The 13,921-nt window shown below is 35.8% G+C and overlaps 1 protein-coding gene across 1 annotated transcript; it reads left to right on the top strand.

Annotated features, from left to right (window-relative positions):
- The first annotated feature begins 11,343 nt into the window (after positions 1–11,343).
- On the top strand, positions 11,344–12,282 carry LOC100754268 (olfactory receptor 4L1). Its single transcript, XM_027386516.1, has one exon. It carries the CDS (start codon positions 11,344–11,346, stop codon positions 12,280–12,282), a length of 939 nt encoding a protein of 312 aa, XP_027242317.1.
- Positions 12,283–13,921: the final 1,639 nt, after the last annotated feature.

Here is a 13,921-nt window from a genome sequence, read left to right as displayed (position 1 = left end):
CCCTTCCCTTCCCATGGAAACCCCTTGCTCTCTCTCAAATTCATGGCTTCTATTTCTTAATTGTTACACATACACACACATAGTCTTTCTCCTGAATATATCTACATCTATATCTATATCTGTATCTATATCTATATCTATATCTATATCTATATCTATATCTATATCTATATCTAAAAAACCTCATCTAATTAATATGCATGAAGACTGATCATATATATCTAGATATATATGATCAGTCTTCATGCATATTAATTAGATGAGGTTTTTTCATCTTTTTTATTCAGTCTTCTTTCAGTTTGTGTGTTTACAATGTTCAAAAAAGAACTGGTTCATATAAGGGTTGAGATGTTGATTTTCTGAACATGATTAGTGTTTCTTTTGAGGCTTAATTTCTTGCCTTCCACTTTGGGTGAAATACTGTCTTGGATGAGATCACAACTTATATTTGGGTTTTCAACTTGTGCTAGGAGTTGTGAAATTCCCTATGTCTGTGGACCTTACTCAGGGAGAGCTGAGGCTTTGTACTTAAGACACAGTCTTCTACCAGTGAATTATGGAACTCACTGTGTGCCTATACATCCTGTCCACATTCTGGGTTCATAGCTTCTTGTTTCTGCACACCTCTAGGACTAATCAGGAGTTGGACTTAGTACCCACCCTGCTTCTTAAGCATCTGTTAACAAGCATTAAGTGCTATGCAACACCCAACATACCTGGGGGAATTCACTGTCCTTTAGATCTCTTTCCACCCCATGTCACCAGATTCTGTTGCCAACTACTGTGAATTGCAGAGTTCTCTGAATGTCTGTAGGACTAATTCTGGTTCAAATCCAGTCCCTCACATTTTATTTTCTGTATGGCTTTTTCTAATTACTATTGCAATTTCCATTATGTTTTCTATAAGTTAGTGTTTTCCAGGAATGAGCCTGTCTAGAATTAATTGGCTGAACCACGTTGTAAGGCCACTAGTTTAAGAAAATATTGATAAAGATATTCATGGCCTATTAATAATTATCCAGATGAAGCTGTTTGAGGCACTGGATAGCATGTATAACATACATTTACTTTTTACATCTTCCATCAGAATTTTGTTGTCTTCAAACTCCAGAACTGAGTGCACTGACTTACAAACTGTAATTCTGAAATGACCATCAGGAAGATATTTTGACTTCACAAGGAAAGAATCAAGTGGTTTAGAACTTGTGATTATTTGAATTAGAATAGTCCCCCAAATCTCATACAAGGTAGGGCTGTTTGGGAAGTATTATGTGTTGTTCTTGGATATGGTGTGGTATGGGGTGTTATTTGAGGCTTCAAAATCTTCCTAATTCCAATATGCTCCCTGCCTCCTGCTTGCAGTTTGATATATGATTTCTCAGTAGTTTTTGCTGCCTTGACTTCACTCTACTATCATGGACCCACACCTTTTTAACTATAAGTCCAATTAGATATTTTCTGATGGGGGATGTCCTTCTGCATATATGTTTTTCTTATTGGTTGATGAATAAAATGCTGTCTGGCCAGTAGCCAGTAGAAGCAGGAAGATAGGCAGGGCTAGGAGAATGCTGGGGAGAGAGGCACAGAGATGCCGGAAGGAGGTGCCAGGCAGCCGCCAAAGGAGAAATATGCCTGGGCATTCTCTGGTGAGCCAAGACCACGTGGAAATGAATAGATTAATAGAAATGGGTTAATAATTAAGACAGAGCTATCCAATAAGAAGCACTAGCCATTGGCCAACAATTTTTATAAATAATATAGCATCTGTGTGTTTATTTGGGGCTGAATCGGTGGCAGGACCTGGCAGGACAGAAACCTCACACACCAATTTTCTTTTTTAAGTTTCCTTGTTTGTTTGCTTATTTAATCACAGCAATAAAAAATAACCAATACTGAAGTGGATAGTAAGAATGGAGAAATACCCTGAAGAACTGAACCATACTGGTTTTTGGAAAATATGGTAGACTTATGAAATTTGGACAATAAAAGGGCTAAATGATATAATCTGGGCTTAACAGTTCATATTAGCAGAAGCCTTGAAGACAGTTGAGAGCTATTTAGACTGTAGAGGACCAATTCAAGAGGCTTCAGAGGGAAGTAAGGACTCAACAATAAGTAGACTTGAGGAAATCCTTGTTCTACTTTAGGAAAGAATGTGCCAGCTTTTTTACCTTACCTTAAGACTTTGCCCTGAGGCTAAATTGAAAAGCAAATAGCTTATTTGTTCAGAGGATGAGATTTCACGAAAGCCTAGAATATTGATTCTATTTCGTGGTTGTTTGTAGTCACCTTATGTGGGTTTACGATGAAAAAGAGGGAGTGAGGGAGTTTAAAAAGAAAAAGAGCACTGGAATCTAGTCTTGAAGACAAATCTTGTGCTGAAAGAGATAAGGAGATTAAGAAAAGGTTAAATTTATATTGGAATAAATGGAAGAACATACTCATGGAAGACTCCACCCACCTAAGCTTCCAACATGTGAAATGCAAAGACCCAAGGAATTAACAAGAAATAACTGAAATTATGATTCAAGCAGGACAGGTAGACAGTCAAACATGGTAGTCCAGGTTGGTCTGACTTTAAAGTCATGAGGGAGACACCAGACAAGGGATTGTGGGATCTTCCTGCTCATAAGAAGAGCCACCAATGTTAGGGAATGTGTGATAGAAGAATTCTTTAATGAAGGCCCTTGAAATGACAAGAGGCCCCTAGAGGAAACAGCAAAAGTAAAACATGAATTACGTTGTAGACACCAAGATGTTAGATATTCCAGAACTATGAGATATCTGTCAAATAAACTGCACACAGACAGTGGAACTAGTCTGAGGAAAAGATGTATATTTCAGGCACCAATACTGGAAGAGATGAGCTACTCAAACCCTTTCACAAGGTTGAGTATAGCCTTTGTGAAAATAAAAATGATTTAACTAGAGCTATGAGAGTTGGTGTTTGCCTTGCTGGGTTTAAGTCTTACATTTGTCAAGTACTTTCTCATCACAACACTCTTATTCTTCCTATCTAAAGTGGTATTGCAGATTCTGTGTCATTGTGTGTTGAAAGTATTTAACTTGAGTTTTGACTATAATTAAGAGGTTACTATGAGTATCCAAAGAGACTTTGAGAAGAAAAGAATTGGTAGTTGTGGGGTTTTTTTGCACTACAGTACAGTCCAGAGGTGAATTGTAGTGACTTGAATGATATGGTATGGCCCTCAAAAAACTCAAATGTTTGAATAGCTGATCCCCTGTTTGTTAAACAATTTGGGAAAAATTAGGAGGTGTAGTCTTATTGAAGGTGGTGTGTCATGTGACAGGCTTTGAGTCGTCAAACTCTTCTGCCATCCCCAGTATGCTCTCTGACTCCTGTTTACAGATTAAGGCATAATTTCTCAGCTGTCCCTACCACCATGGCTTTGCTCTGCCATCATGGATTCTAACCCTCATGAAGTGTAGGTCGAATGAAATGATTTATTTGTTTGTTTATTTATTTATTTACTATTTAACAATCTTATTCATGCAATGTATTTTCATGGTGTTTTCAACATTCCCAACTCCTTCTGGATGTTCCCCATCTCCTCACTCAGCCATTATCGTGTTCTCTTTTCTCTTTCAAAAAATTTTTAAAAACTTAAAATAAAAAAAATTAACACAAGGAAAAGATAAAAAGAAGTCACAGAAAACCATTGAGCTAATTTAATATTAATCAACTATTCCTGGGCATGGGGACTGTCCTAGAGTACGGTTTATACATCCAGTTAGAGTCCATTGGGAAAACTGGTTTTCCCTTTGCGGTGGAGTATCAATTGCAAATTGATAAAAATAAATTAATGATAAGTAAATAAACAACTTAACACTTTGATTAAGACTGGAACCCTGTGCCTACTTCCCCTTCTCAATGTTGTGACCCCACCTGGCTTAACCTGTGTAGGTCTAATTTGTGCACTCTTTTAGTGCATGTGTGCATCACTCCTGTTGTTTCTGGAAGACAATATTTTCTTTTCTTTTTTTAGGCCCCCCCTCTGGCTCTTAGAGTCTTCCTTCCTCTTGTATATAGATCCATGAACCTTTAAGGAATGGTTTTGATGAAGATATAACATTTAGGACTGAGTGATCCAAAATCTCTCACTCTCTGCACATTGTCATTTGTGGATCTCTTTGTTAATTCCGACGCTAAAAGAAGTGACTTTTCTCATATGCACTGATTGAGGCACTCATCCCAGGCTATAGAATTATTAAATTAGTTATAATTTAATTTCTATGTTCCTTTAGCAGAATAATACTCCTGCTGGTCCTATGACATATCTAGTCTCAGGTTCCTGGCCACCTTAGCAGGGTCAGGTGTGGGTTCCATCTCATGAAATCTGACTTAAATACAATAAAAAGTACTTGGTTTCTCACATCACATTTATGCTACTATTGCAATATACCATGCATAAAGCTCACTGTTGCAGTTCTCAGAACATTTAACTGGGATATTACTTTTCTCCCATAGTAACGTGCAGTGTATCTACCAGCACCTTGAATACTGGTAAGTGGGAATGAAGTTTCTACTTAGGTACAAGTTTAACTTCTCAATGGTTGAAGACATCAGTAAGTATTGTTCTTCGAAATAAGGACTTACTATAAAGTTGTAAAGAGCAGCCAATAGTCTTGGCAATAGCCTGTGAGGTTTTACTTGGTGATATAAGATGTCTACTTGGGGCAATATATTCCTAATGTTTGGTCACTGTATTATATTCTTTCCATATTTATATATATGGAAACTTCTGTAGTGGGTTTCCATGCATTTCTTCAAATGGCTTTTGGTATTAGTCATCCCTCCCCATATTTTCTCCTTTATTTTCCTATTTCATGCCTCTCATGATTTAATATTTCTGTTTTAGTTTTCCCTTTATCTCTTATTTACCATTCCATGGGAGATCCCATCCTATGCACTGGTGCCTTACTAGGGTCCTAACCTCTGTGATGATTCAGATTGCAGCATACACATCAAAATTGCCATCCTAGAGCCCTCATCCAGTGGCTGATGGAAGCACAGGCAGATACCCACAGATATCCACTGAACTGAAGTCTGGAACTTAGTTGTAGAGAGGAAGGAATGAAGATCAAAGGGGTTGGTACCAGGCTGGTGAAACCCACAGTAACAGCTAGCCTATATAAGGGGAACACATGGACCCCAAACTGCTTTCTGGGAGGCCAGTGCAGGACTGATCTAGAACCCTGAACATGGATGTCAATTAGGAGGCTTCCACACTCTAAGGGGCCCCTGGTAGTGGATTAGTAGTGTAAGAAGGGACTTTGAGAGCCCATCCCACGTGAAGGATGGCCTGAACACATGGGGGAGGGCCTAGGGCCGGCCCAGGATGATGTGGTGGACTTTGGAGAGCCCCTGTCAAGGGCCCTACCCTGCCTAGGGGGTGAATAGGGTGAGGGGTAGATGGTGGGAGGGGAGTGGGGTGGAGGAGGGGAGGTAGAGGGAGAAGGGATTGACATGTGAAGCAAGCTTGTTCCTAATTTGAACTAATAAAAAATTTAAAAAATTGTAACATCCAAATAGGAAAGAAAACATGCAATACTTGTCTTCTTGGGTCTTGATTACCTCATTAAAAATGATTTTTTCCAAGCTCCACACAGTGACATACAAGGTTTTACATTTCATTTTTCTTAACAGTTGAGCAATATTCGGTTGTGTAAATATATGCCATTTATTATCTATTTATCAGTCTATAAGCATCTAAGCTTTTTAAAGGTCACTCTATAAAGAATACAGCAGAAATGAAAATGGATAAGCAAGTATCTATCTCTGTAGCAGGATATAGACTCCTTTGGGCATATACCTAAGAGGGGTATTGCTGAGCTTGAGAAAGATCTTTTCCCAGATTCCTGAGGAACTGTGGCATTGATTTCCATGGTGGCTGTACCAGTTTACAGTCCCACCAGTAATGAAGTGTTCAACTTTGCCTGCATCCTTATCACCACTTGTTTTATTGATCTTGGCTATTTTGACTTGTGCAAGATGAAATATCAAGGTAGTTTTTTTTTTTATTTTCCTCCTGGCTGATAATAAAGTGTTTCTCTGTCAGTTATGTTTCATCTCTTTAAAACTGTCTGATTAGTTTTGTACCTCATTTATAATTTGATGTTTTTTCTCCATGTTAAATTTTTATTAGTTCTTTATGGATTTTAGATGCAAAGCCCCAATCAGAGTTATGAGTGATAAAAAATTATCTGACTCTGCCTTACTACTTTATAGTATCCTTTGCCATACAGAGGTCTTTCAGCTTCGTAAGGTCCTGTTTATTAGTTTTTTGACTTACAGTCTGTGCTATTAGGGTCTTCTAAGAAAATATTTCTCTGTGCCAATGATTTCATGTCTAATCCCAAATTTGTCTTCTAACAGATTCAGGACATCTCGTTCAATGTTGATGTTCTTGATTCCTTTGGGGTAGAGTTCTGTATAGGGTGGCAAATATGGATTTACTTGGATTCTTCTATATGCAGCCATCTAGTCTGACCAGATACATTTGTGAAGATGTGATATTTTCTGCTGTGTATTATCTTTTGTTTCTTTAATAAAAATCAGGTGTTTGTGGGTGTGCAGAATTATGACTATGTCTTCAATTTGATTACTTGATCAATGATTTGCTTTTATGTTAATACTATGCTATTTTAATTTTATTACAATAGATCTATAGTGCAACTTGAAATCTGTGTGGCAATACCTCCACCAGTTCTTTTATTATTCAGAGTTGTTTTAGTTATCCTTGGTTTATTTCCATTTCTGGACAAAGTTGAGGCTTGTGTTTTCAATTTCTTTGCAGAATTGTGTTGAAATTTTAATGAGGATTGCACTGAATCTGTAGAATACTTTTGGTAGAATGGCCATTTTCTCTATACTTATCCTATTGATCCAAGAGCATGGGACATATATCCATTTTCTAATTTTGTTCCCAGTTTCTTTCTTCAATGTTTTAAAAGTATTATTAAGCACATTTTCACTTGCTTGGCCGGAGTTATCCCAAGGTGTGTGTGTGTGTGTGTGTGTGTGTGTGTGTGTGTGTGTGTGCGCGCGTGCGCGCGCATGCATGTGGGTTTGGCCATTATGAAAGGTACTGTTTCCTGGGTGTCTTTCTGGTATGGTTTTCATTTGCATATAGGCCTACTGGTTTTGGTGTGTTAGTTTGGTATCCTGATGCTTTCTGTAAGTATTTATCAGCTCTAGACATCTAGACATAAATATGACAGTGTCATATTTATGGTTTTTTATGCATAAATTCTTATCATCTGTAGGTGTGGATATTTTGACTTCCTTTTCATACTTGTATCCACTTGATCTTCTTAAGTTTTCTTATCGCTCTAGCTAACACTACAATGCTATTTTGAATAGGTGTAGAGAGAATGACATGTTCCTGATTTTAGTGGGAATGCTTTTGTTTATTTGTTTAAATATTTCTATGTCATCAAGTTAAGTTTAGATTTTGATTATTTCTTGCCATCAATGTTTTTTTGTTGTTCCTATTGTTGTTCCCAAGTCTTCATGAGTGTCATTAAGATTCCCCCATTTTTTAAATATAAGAATTTAGTGCTATGAACTTGTTTTATGTTTCAGTACATTGTGCTTTCCTTGTCTTTCAGTTTAAAAAGCTGTTTTATTTTCTTATTGGATTTTGTCTTGACCCAATTTTCATTCATCAGTTAGTTACTCAGTTTCTAAGAGTTTGTATTCTTTCTGCTGTTTCCATTGTTCTTGAAATCCATCTTTAATCAATAGTTGGTAGAAAGGATGCTGGGTGTTATTTAAAAATGTTTTATATATGTTGATACTTGCTTTGTGTTCACATATTGGTCAATTTCAGAGAAAGTTTTTGAGATGCTGAGAAGAAAATACAGTGTTTGTATGGAATGCTCTGCACATGTCTGAGTGGTCCATTTAATTTATGATGCTATTTAACTTCAGTGTTTCTCTGTTTTGTTTTTGTCTTGATGACCTATTTATTTATGAGAGTAGAGTATTGCATTCACGATTGCGATTTTCATCTCTGATATTGTTTCTTTTATAAGCTGGGGTACGCTTGTGTTTGGTGCATTAATGTTGATAACTATAATATTTTTGGTGGTGCCTTTTTCCCTTAATAAGTATGTAGTGGGGAACATGGCAAAAAAGCATAAAGACATTGTGTGAAAGTAAGAAACCAAAGAGACCATCTTTTTAAGATAAACATGAAGTAAAGAGAGTGAATTGGTATAGGGCAAGACTATGTTATTTCAAAGCTCAGTAATATACCTCTTTCAGCAAGGCTGTACCTCCTGAAACTCCTCCCCGAAGTGCTACCACCTGAAAATGCAGAAATTTCTCATCTCCAGTTATATGCTGACATGTATTAATTTATTTTTTCTTCTGCCAGATTTAAAGTGCACAGTCTCATATTGAGGTCCTTGATCTATTTTTGGTTTACATAGTTATGCTCTTCTGTATGAACACATCAGTTTTTCTAATACCAGTTGTTAAATATAATGTCTTTTTTTCCAGTGTGTGGTGTTTAAGAGCCTCCTTACAAAGAAATACATAGCCATAATTCATGGATTCTAATCTGTGTATTCTATTATTTTCCATTGATCTATGTGTCTGCTTTTATGCCAGTATAATACTATTTTCATTACAATAGCTCTGCACAATAACTTGAGATTGCATATGATATTTCCTCTAGCATTAATAAACATTTTTAAACTTTCAAATTGTCCATTTCCTGAATGATCTACATTTTAATTTATATATAAATTGTATGTTGAAGATGTTCTCAAAATTGCTTATGAATTTTTTTGAAAATTATCCACAAAAATAGAAATTAACAGGAATGATTTGAAATAATCTAAGAAAGGGAGAGTTCCATTCAATAAAATTATTCTAAGCTTATTATATAACCACCAGTGCACCAAGAACTTCATGATTGTTATAATCACAACACAACCCAGGCAGAAACACAGCTCATTATGAGGCAAAGTATTAAATGCAAGCATCTCTCTTGGTCATGCAAAAGTTGCAATAGCCTCATTTTCTAACAACTCCCACTGAGGTTTGGATTCCCAGTACTCCCAAAAACCTGTCTCCAGTATTAAAGGAAGTGAAAGATACTCTGAGGAATGGTATACAGGCCACTAAAGAAAATAGAAAGCATATTTTCAATTTTAAATACTACTTGGAATATGATGATCCTCATATTGTGTGTTAGGAAAGGTAGGTAAAAACATTTGTACAAAACAATTTCATTAAATTTATCATGACTAAGACATTATTTTAATGGATTGTGTTGGCCAGAAGGCTGAGAGCTAACTTAACAGCACTTCCCATTAAGCTAGAACTATTATTGTTAAAATTAAAAGAAAATATGCCTTCAAGATTATACTGCAGAGAAAAAAGTGTCATTCACTAATTTACATGAATGTACGAAATGTTGTATGATCATAACAGCTCATGCTCGAATTGAAAATAAAACAGACTAGGGCTGATGTTCTTTTCAAGAGTCAGGTGGTTGACATAGTACATAAATTTGTGTATTTGCAGTTTGAGAAGGAAATAGTGAGTTATACTGTGATCTAAATTAGATATTTAGAAAAATTCTGTAAAAATTAATTTTTAGGCTTTAAATGGAAAAAAACAGTGATCATTGGATAAAGGGGAGAGCTATAAGATGTTTTGCATTCAAATCAAAGAAGAAAATGTAAATAATTTAAGAATTTTACCATGAATAGCCCCCATAGTAGGAAAAGCAAAATAGCTAGTTTCAAAATAAAAACAAGGCAGCCAAAACTATATATCCCCCCAAACTGCATAAGTGTAAAAAAATAATATATTTGATCTGCCATGTGCTTTTGGATGTCTTAGAGGAAACTGTGCTTGAATTCAAGCACTTGGAAAGTACTATAAAGATGTACTTAATACATTTCATGTTATAAATGTTCACATGTCACCCATATCACATTCTTTCTGGCTTATTCACCATAAAGTTTATTTCACTATTGAAGGTGTCACATGGAAATGATCTTGATTTTTTTCATAAGTCCTACACTAAGTTAAGGGTTTCTCACATAGCTTGTTTTCCTTATAATTATGTATTTCTAGATTATAAGCTCTCTGCAAAATAGACACTGGTTACATAAAAACAGTTGTACCTAATTACATTTTAAAGATCTCTTTCTGTTGTTGAATTGTATCTTGTAAGAAATTCATATGAGACATAGGAGTTAAAAGAACATTTAATAATTTGATTATAAAACATACCCTTTATATTTTGGGGCATGTGGCATGTTGGTATAAACCCACATTCTTGTTTCAGATGCACTTGTTATCACTGTTATTCATTTTCGTTAGCTATATAATTGTAAATATCAATAAATTTTACATCATAGATTCCTTATAAGGCAACTATAATACCCTTGTATCACCTGTTTGCTATGAACACTAAATAATTTACCATCCATTAAATATTAGAAAGAAACCTAGCATTTAGCAATTGCCTTACTATAATTAACAATGCTTTATTACTCCAGAAATCATGAATGATGTCTAGAAAGCCTAATAAGATAGTTTAGCATTAAACATTGTAACACAGGGACAATTGATACATGAAAACTGAGATACCTTGTTGCTAGCTCCTAAACCAGCAGATGCAAACACCTACATTTAAAACAGGAGGTCATTGTTGGGAATTGACAAGGAAGCATTTGAGGACACAAGCTCAAAACCATCTGAGTCTCGGTCTACATTTCTTGAAATCTTTGTAAAACATAAAAATATTAAAAAATATATTTAATGATTTTGAAGATTGGTTTCTATGTAGAAACTGAATTCTAATTTGGTCTGTTCCAAAAACACGATAATCTTTTTTGATCTCTTCAAAAATACAGATCAATGATTTACGATTCTGTATTCCTTATTTATTTCAATAACCTAATTGCAAGGAATCTAATCTACTGGAGACTATGATAGATTAGAGGAAAAATAGTTATTATCATCTACTGTTTATTTTGATTTCTATGTGAACAAATTAATGGGAAAATGAAGATCTACTAAAATGCTTTTTGATATGATAAAATGATACAACTTGCACCCTTTCAAATACTTTTTATTTTGTATAAGAAAGCAGTTTTAAAATGTTGTGGTGCATAAAGTCATTTCAAGTTATACTCTGATATGTTTATGTGTTAAACATTGCATGCTTTCAAATTATCAGTTGATACTATCAACAAATAGTAAAAATACATACATGCTAACAGTAACTGTGGCTTGCATTTGTTTTCCAATTCCTTGTATTTAAATAACTTCCAGAAGCTTTCTGAATTGAATAAATGGATTATGAAAATGGATCAGCTGTGACAGAATTTATTTTAGTGGGATTTTCTGGAGATTGGCAACTTCAAGCTTTCTTCTTTGTAACATTTTCTTTGATCTATGGTGCAACTGTGGTGGGCAACGTTCTTATCATAGTCACAGTGGCAGCTAATTCCACCCTTCGCTCTCCCATGTACTTTCTTCTTGGAAACCTCTCCTTTCTGGATATGTGTATTACCACTGCCACAACTCCCAAGATGATCAGAGACTTGCTTGCAGAGCGCAAGAGCATCTCTGTATGGGGCTGCATGGCCCAGATGTTCTTCATGCACTTCTTTGGGGGTGCTGAAATGACACTTTTGATAGTCATGGCCTTTGATAGATACGTGGCCATATGCAAACCCTTGCACTACAGGATCATCATGAGTCAGAAGTTACTGAATATGTTTGTAATACTTTCCTGGACAATTGGATTCATACACACCATGAGCCAGATGGTATTGACAGTGAATTTGCCTTTCTGTGGTCACAATATTGTAAATAACATATTTTGTGATCTCCCCTTGGTAATCAAGCTGGCTTGTATTGAAACGAACACTCTGGAGTTATTTGTCATTGCTGACAGCGGGCTGCTGTCTTTTATCTGTTTCATCCTCTTGCTTGTTTCTTACACTGTCATTCTGGTCACTGTAAAGCACAAATCACCTGGCAGGCTTTCCAAGGCTCTGTCCACCTTGTCTGCTCACATAATCGTGGTCACTCTGTTCTTTGGACCCTGTATCTTCATCTATGCCTGGCCTTTTGGTAGTTTTGCGAGCAATAAAACCTTTGCTGTGTTTTATACTGTTATCACTCCCTTACTGAATCCTATTATTTACACACTGAGAAATCAGGAAATGCAAAAAGCCATGAGAAAATTATGGACACAACAAGTTAGCTTCATGTCAAACTTATAAATTGAGCTGTATATATTACTATTGCCTTAGAATATCATGACTAGATAAATTAAAGGCTATGGATAATGTATTGTTTTACCCTTTATGTTTGAACCATACATTAATAAAGACAAATTGATACTGATGTATTACCCTTCCATTAGCAGTGATTAATTTTTTTCAACATTTTTATTTTGAACATTTCCAGTAATGAACATTTCCCTTATTTGAATTATTAAATCTACTGAAAACTTTTACTAAACCATAATATAAATTATGATGCCCTGAATTTATATCCTGGCACTATATATGAATATATATATATATATATATATATATATATATATATATATATATATGTGTGTGTGTGTGTGTGTGTGTGTGTGTGTGTGTGTGTGTGTGTTGTGTGTGTGTGTGTGTGTACTTTTGTCATACACACAGTTCTAATAGGGGTATCCTAGTGCCAGGTTTGTGAGCAAGAGCATTTGGCCCTCTAAACTTTGGAACACGGTGTCCTGCCCCAAACAAGACCCAGTAACTTCTTCAAAGTCAGGAATGTCTAGGATGTCATAGCATGAGACAAACAGTACCAGGAAGAACAAGAAAAAAGGTTTCTCTCCTTTCCTAACTACCTTGGGTCTGAACAAAGCTCAAAGACTCAGCTTTCTCATGAAAAAACCATAATTACTGAACAATTTTTAAGTATTTTTTTCCAAGCAATGATCCAGTGATAGCTCAAGTAACTAAATCAGGGCTATGATGTGGAGGGAACAAGTTCCTCGCGCTCACAGAGAGCAGCCTGGAAAGTTAGAATTGGATGCAGTTAATAACCTGGTGATATTTGGCTATCTGTAGGGCCAGGAGTCACCAGAATCTCCTAGACTCTGGAGCATTATTTTTCAATCACTAGAACCTATTCTTATGAAAGAGTTGGCTATTATGTTCATCCCTGAATCTTCCACCATAGACATTTATCCTGAGTGTGGCATCTGAGTTCATAGAACCCAGTCCTATGGAACTGGTCACAGGTACTTTGAAAAAGACATGCATGTAACGAAAGAGTTCCAAGGTAGTCATACCTCAAGCTTTATTGTACTTACTTTCATGAGAATATTTTTCCAGAATTGCTTCATGCTTAAATATGTGAAAATAAACTGCTCAGTGTCAGACTCCAGAAGTTTGAATCAACAGGACCTTACTAAGTTGTGTTGAACTGGATTGTTCCTTTCAGGGACATTCTTCTGTCTGCCTTAGCATTTGCAGGGAACCCCCACATCTCCTTTGCAGAAAAGAAGACCAGTTTTACTTGATAGTTTGGATGAATCACTGCTCCCAACAATATTGTTCTTTTCTTAGTCTGTTTGATTAGAGGCATCAAAACGATCAAAGGAAGTCTGAGATTTCAATTCAATGGAATATTGAATTGGTTCTTAAATCTGGAACCAAAACTCCAGGCAAGCAGAATTTAAGGTCACTAGAACAGCAAACAAAAGTTTCCCTATCACTTTTTTGGTTAGTGTTACCCTAAGATATTTTATGTTGCTTGTGGATATTGTGAAAGGTGATGTTTCTCTGATTTCATTCTCATTGCATTTATCATCTGTATATATTAGGGCTACTGATTTTTTGAGTTAATTTTGTATCCTGCTACTTTGCTGAA

This window comes from Cricetulus griseus (assembly GCF_003668045.3).
Source record: "Cricetulus griseus strain 17A/GY chromosome 1 unlocalized genomic scaffold, alternate assembly CriGri-PICRH-1.0 chr1_1, whole genome shotgun sequence".
Taxonomy (NCBI): domain Eukaryota; kingdom Metazoa; phylum Chordata; class Mammalia; order Rodentia; family Cricetidae; genus Cricetulus; species Cricetulus griseus.
This window is presented reverse-complemented; position numbering and strand designations above follow the sequence as displayed.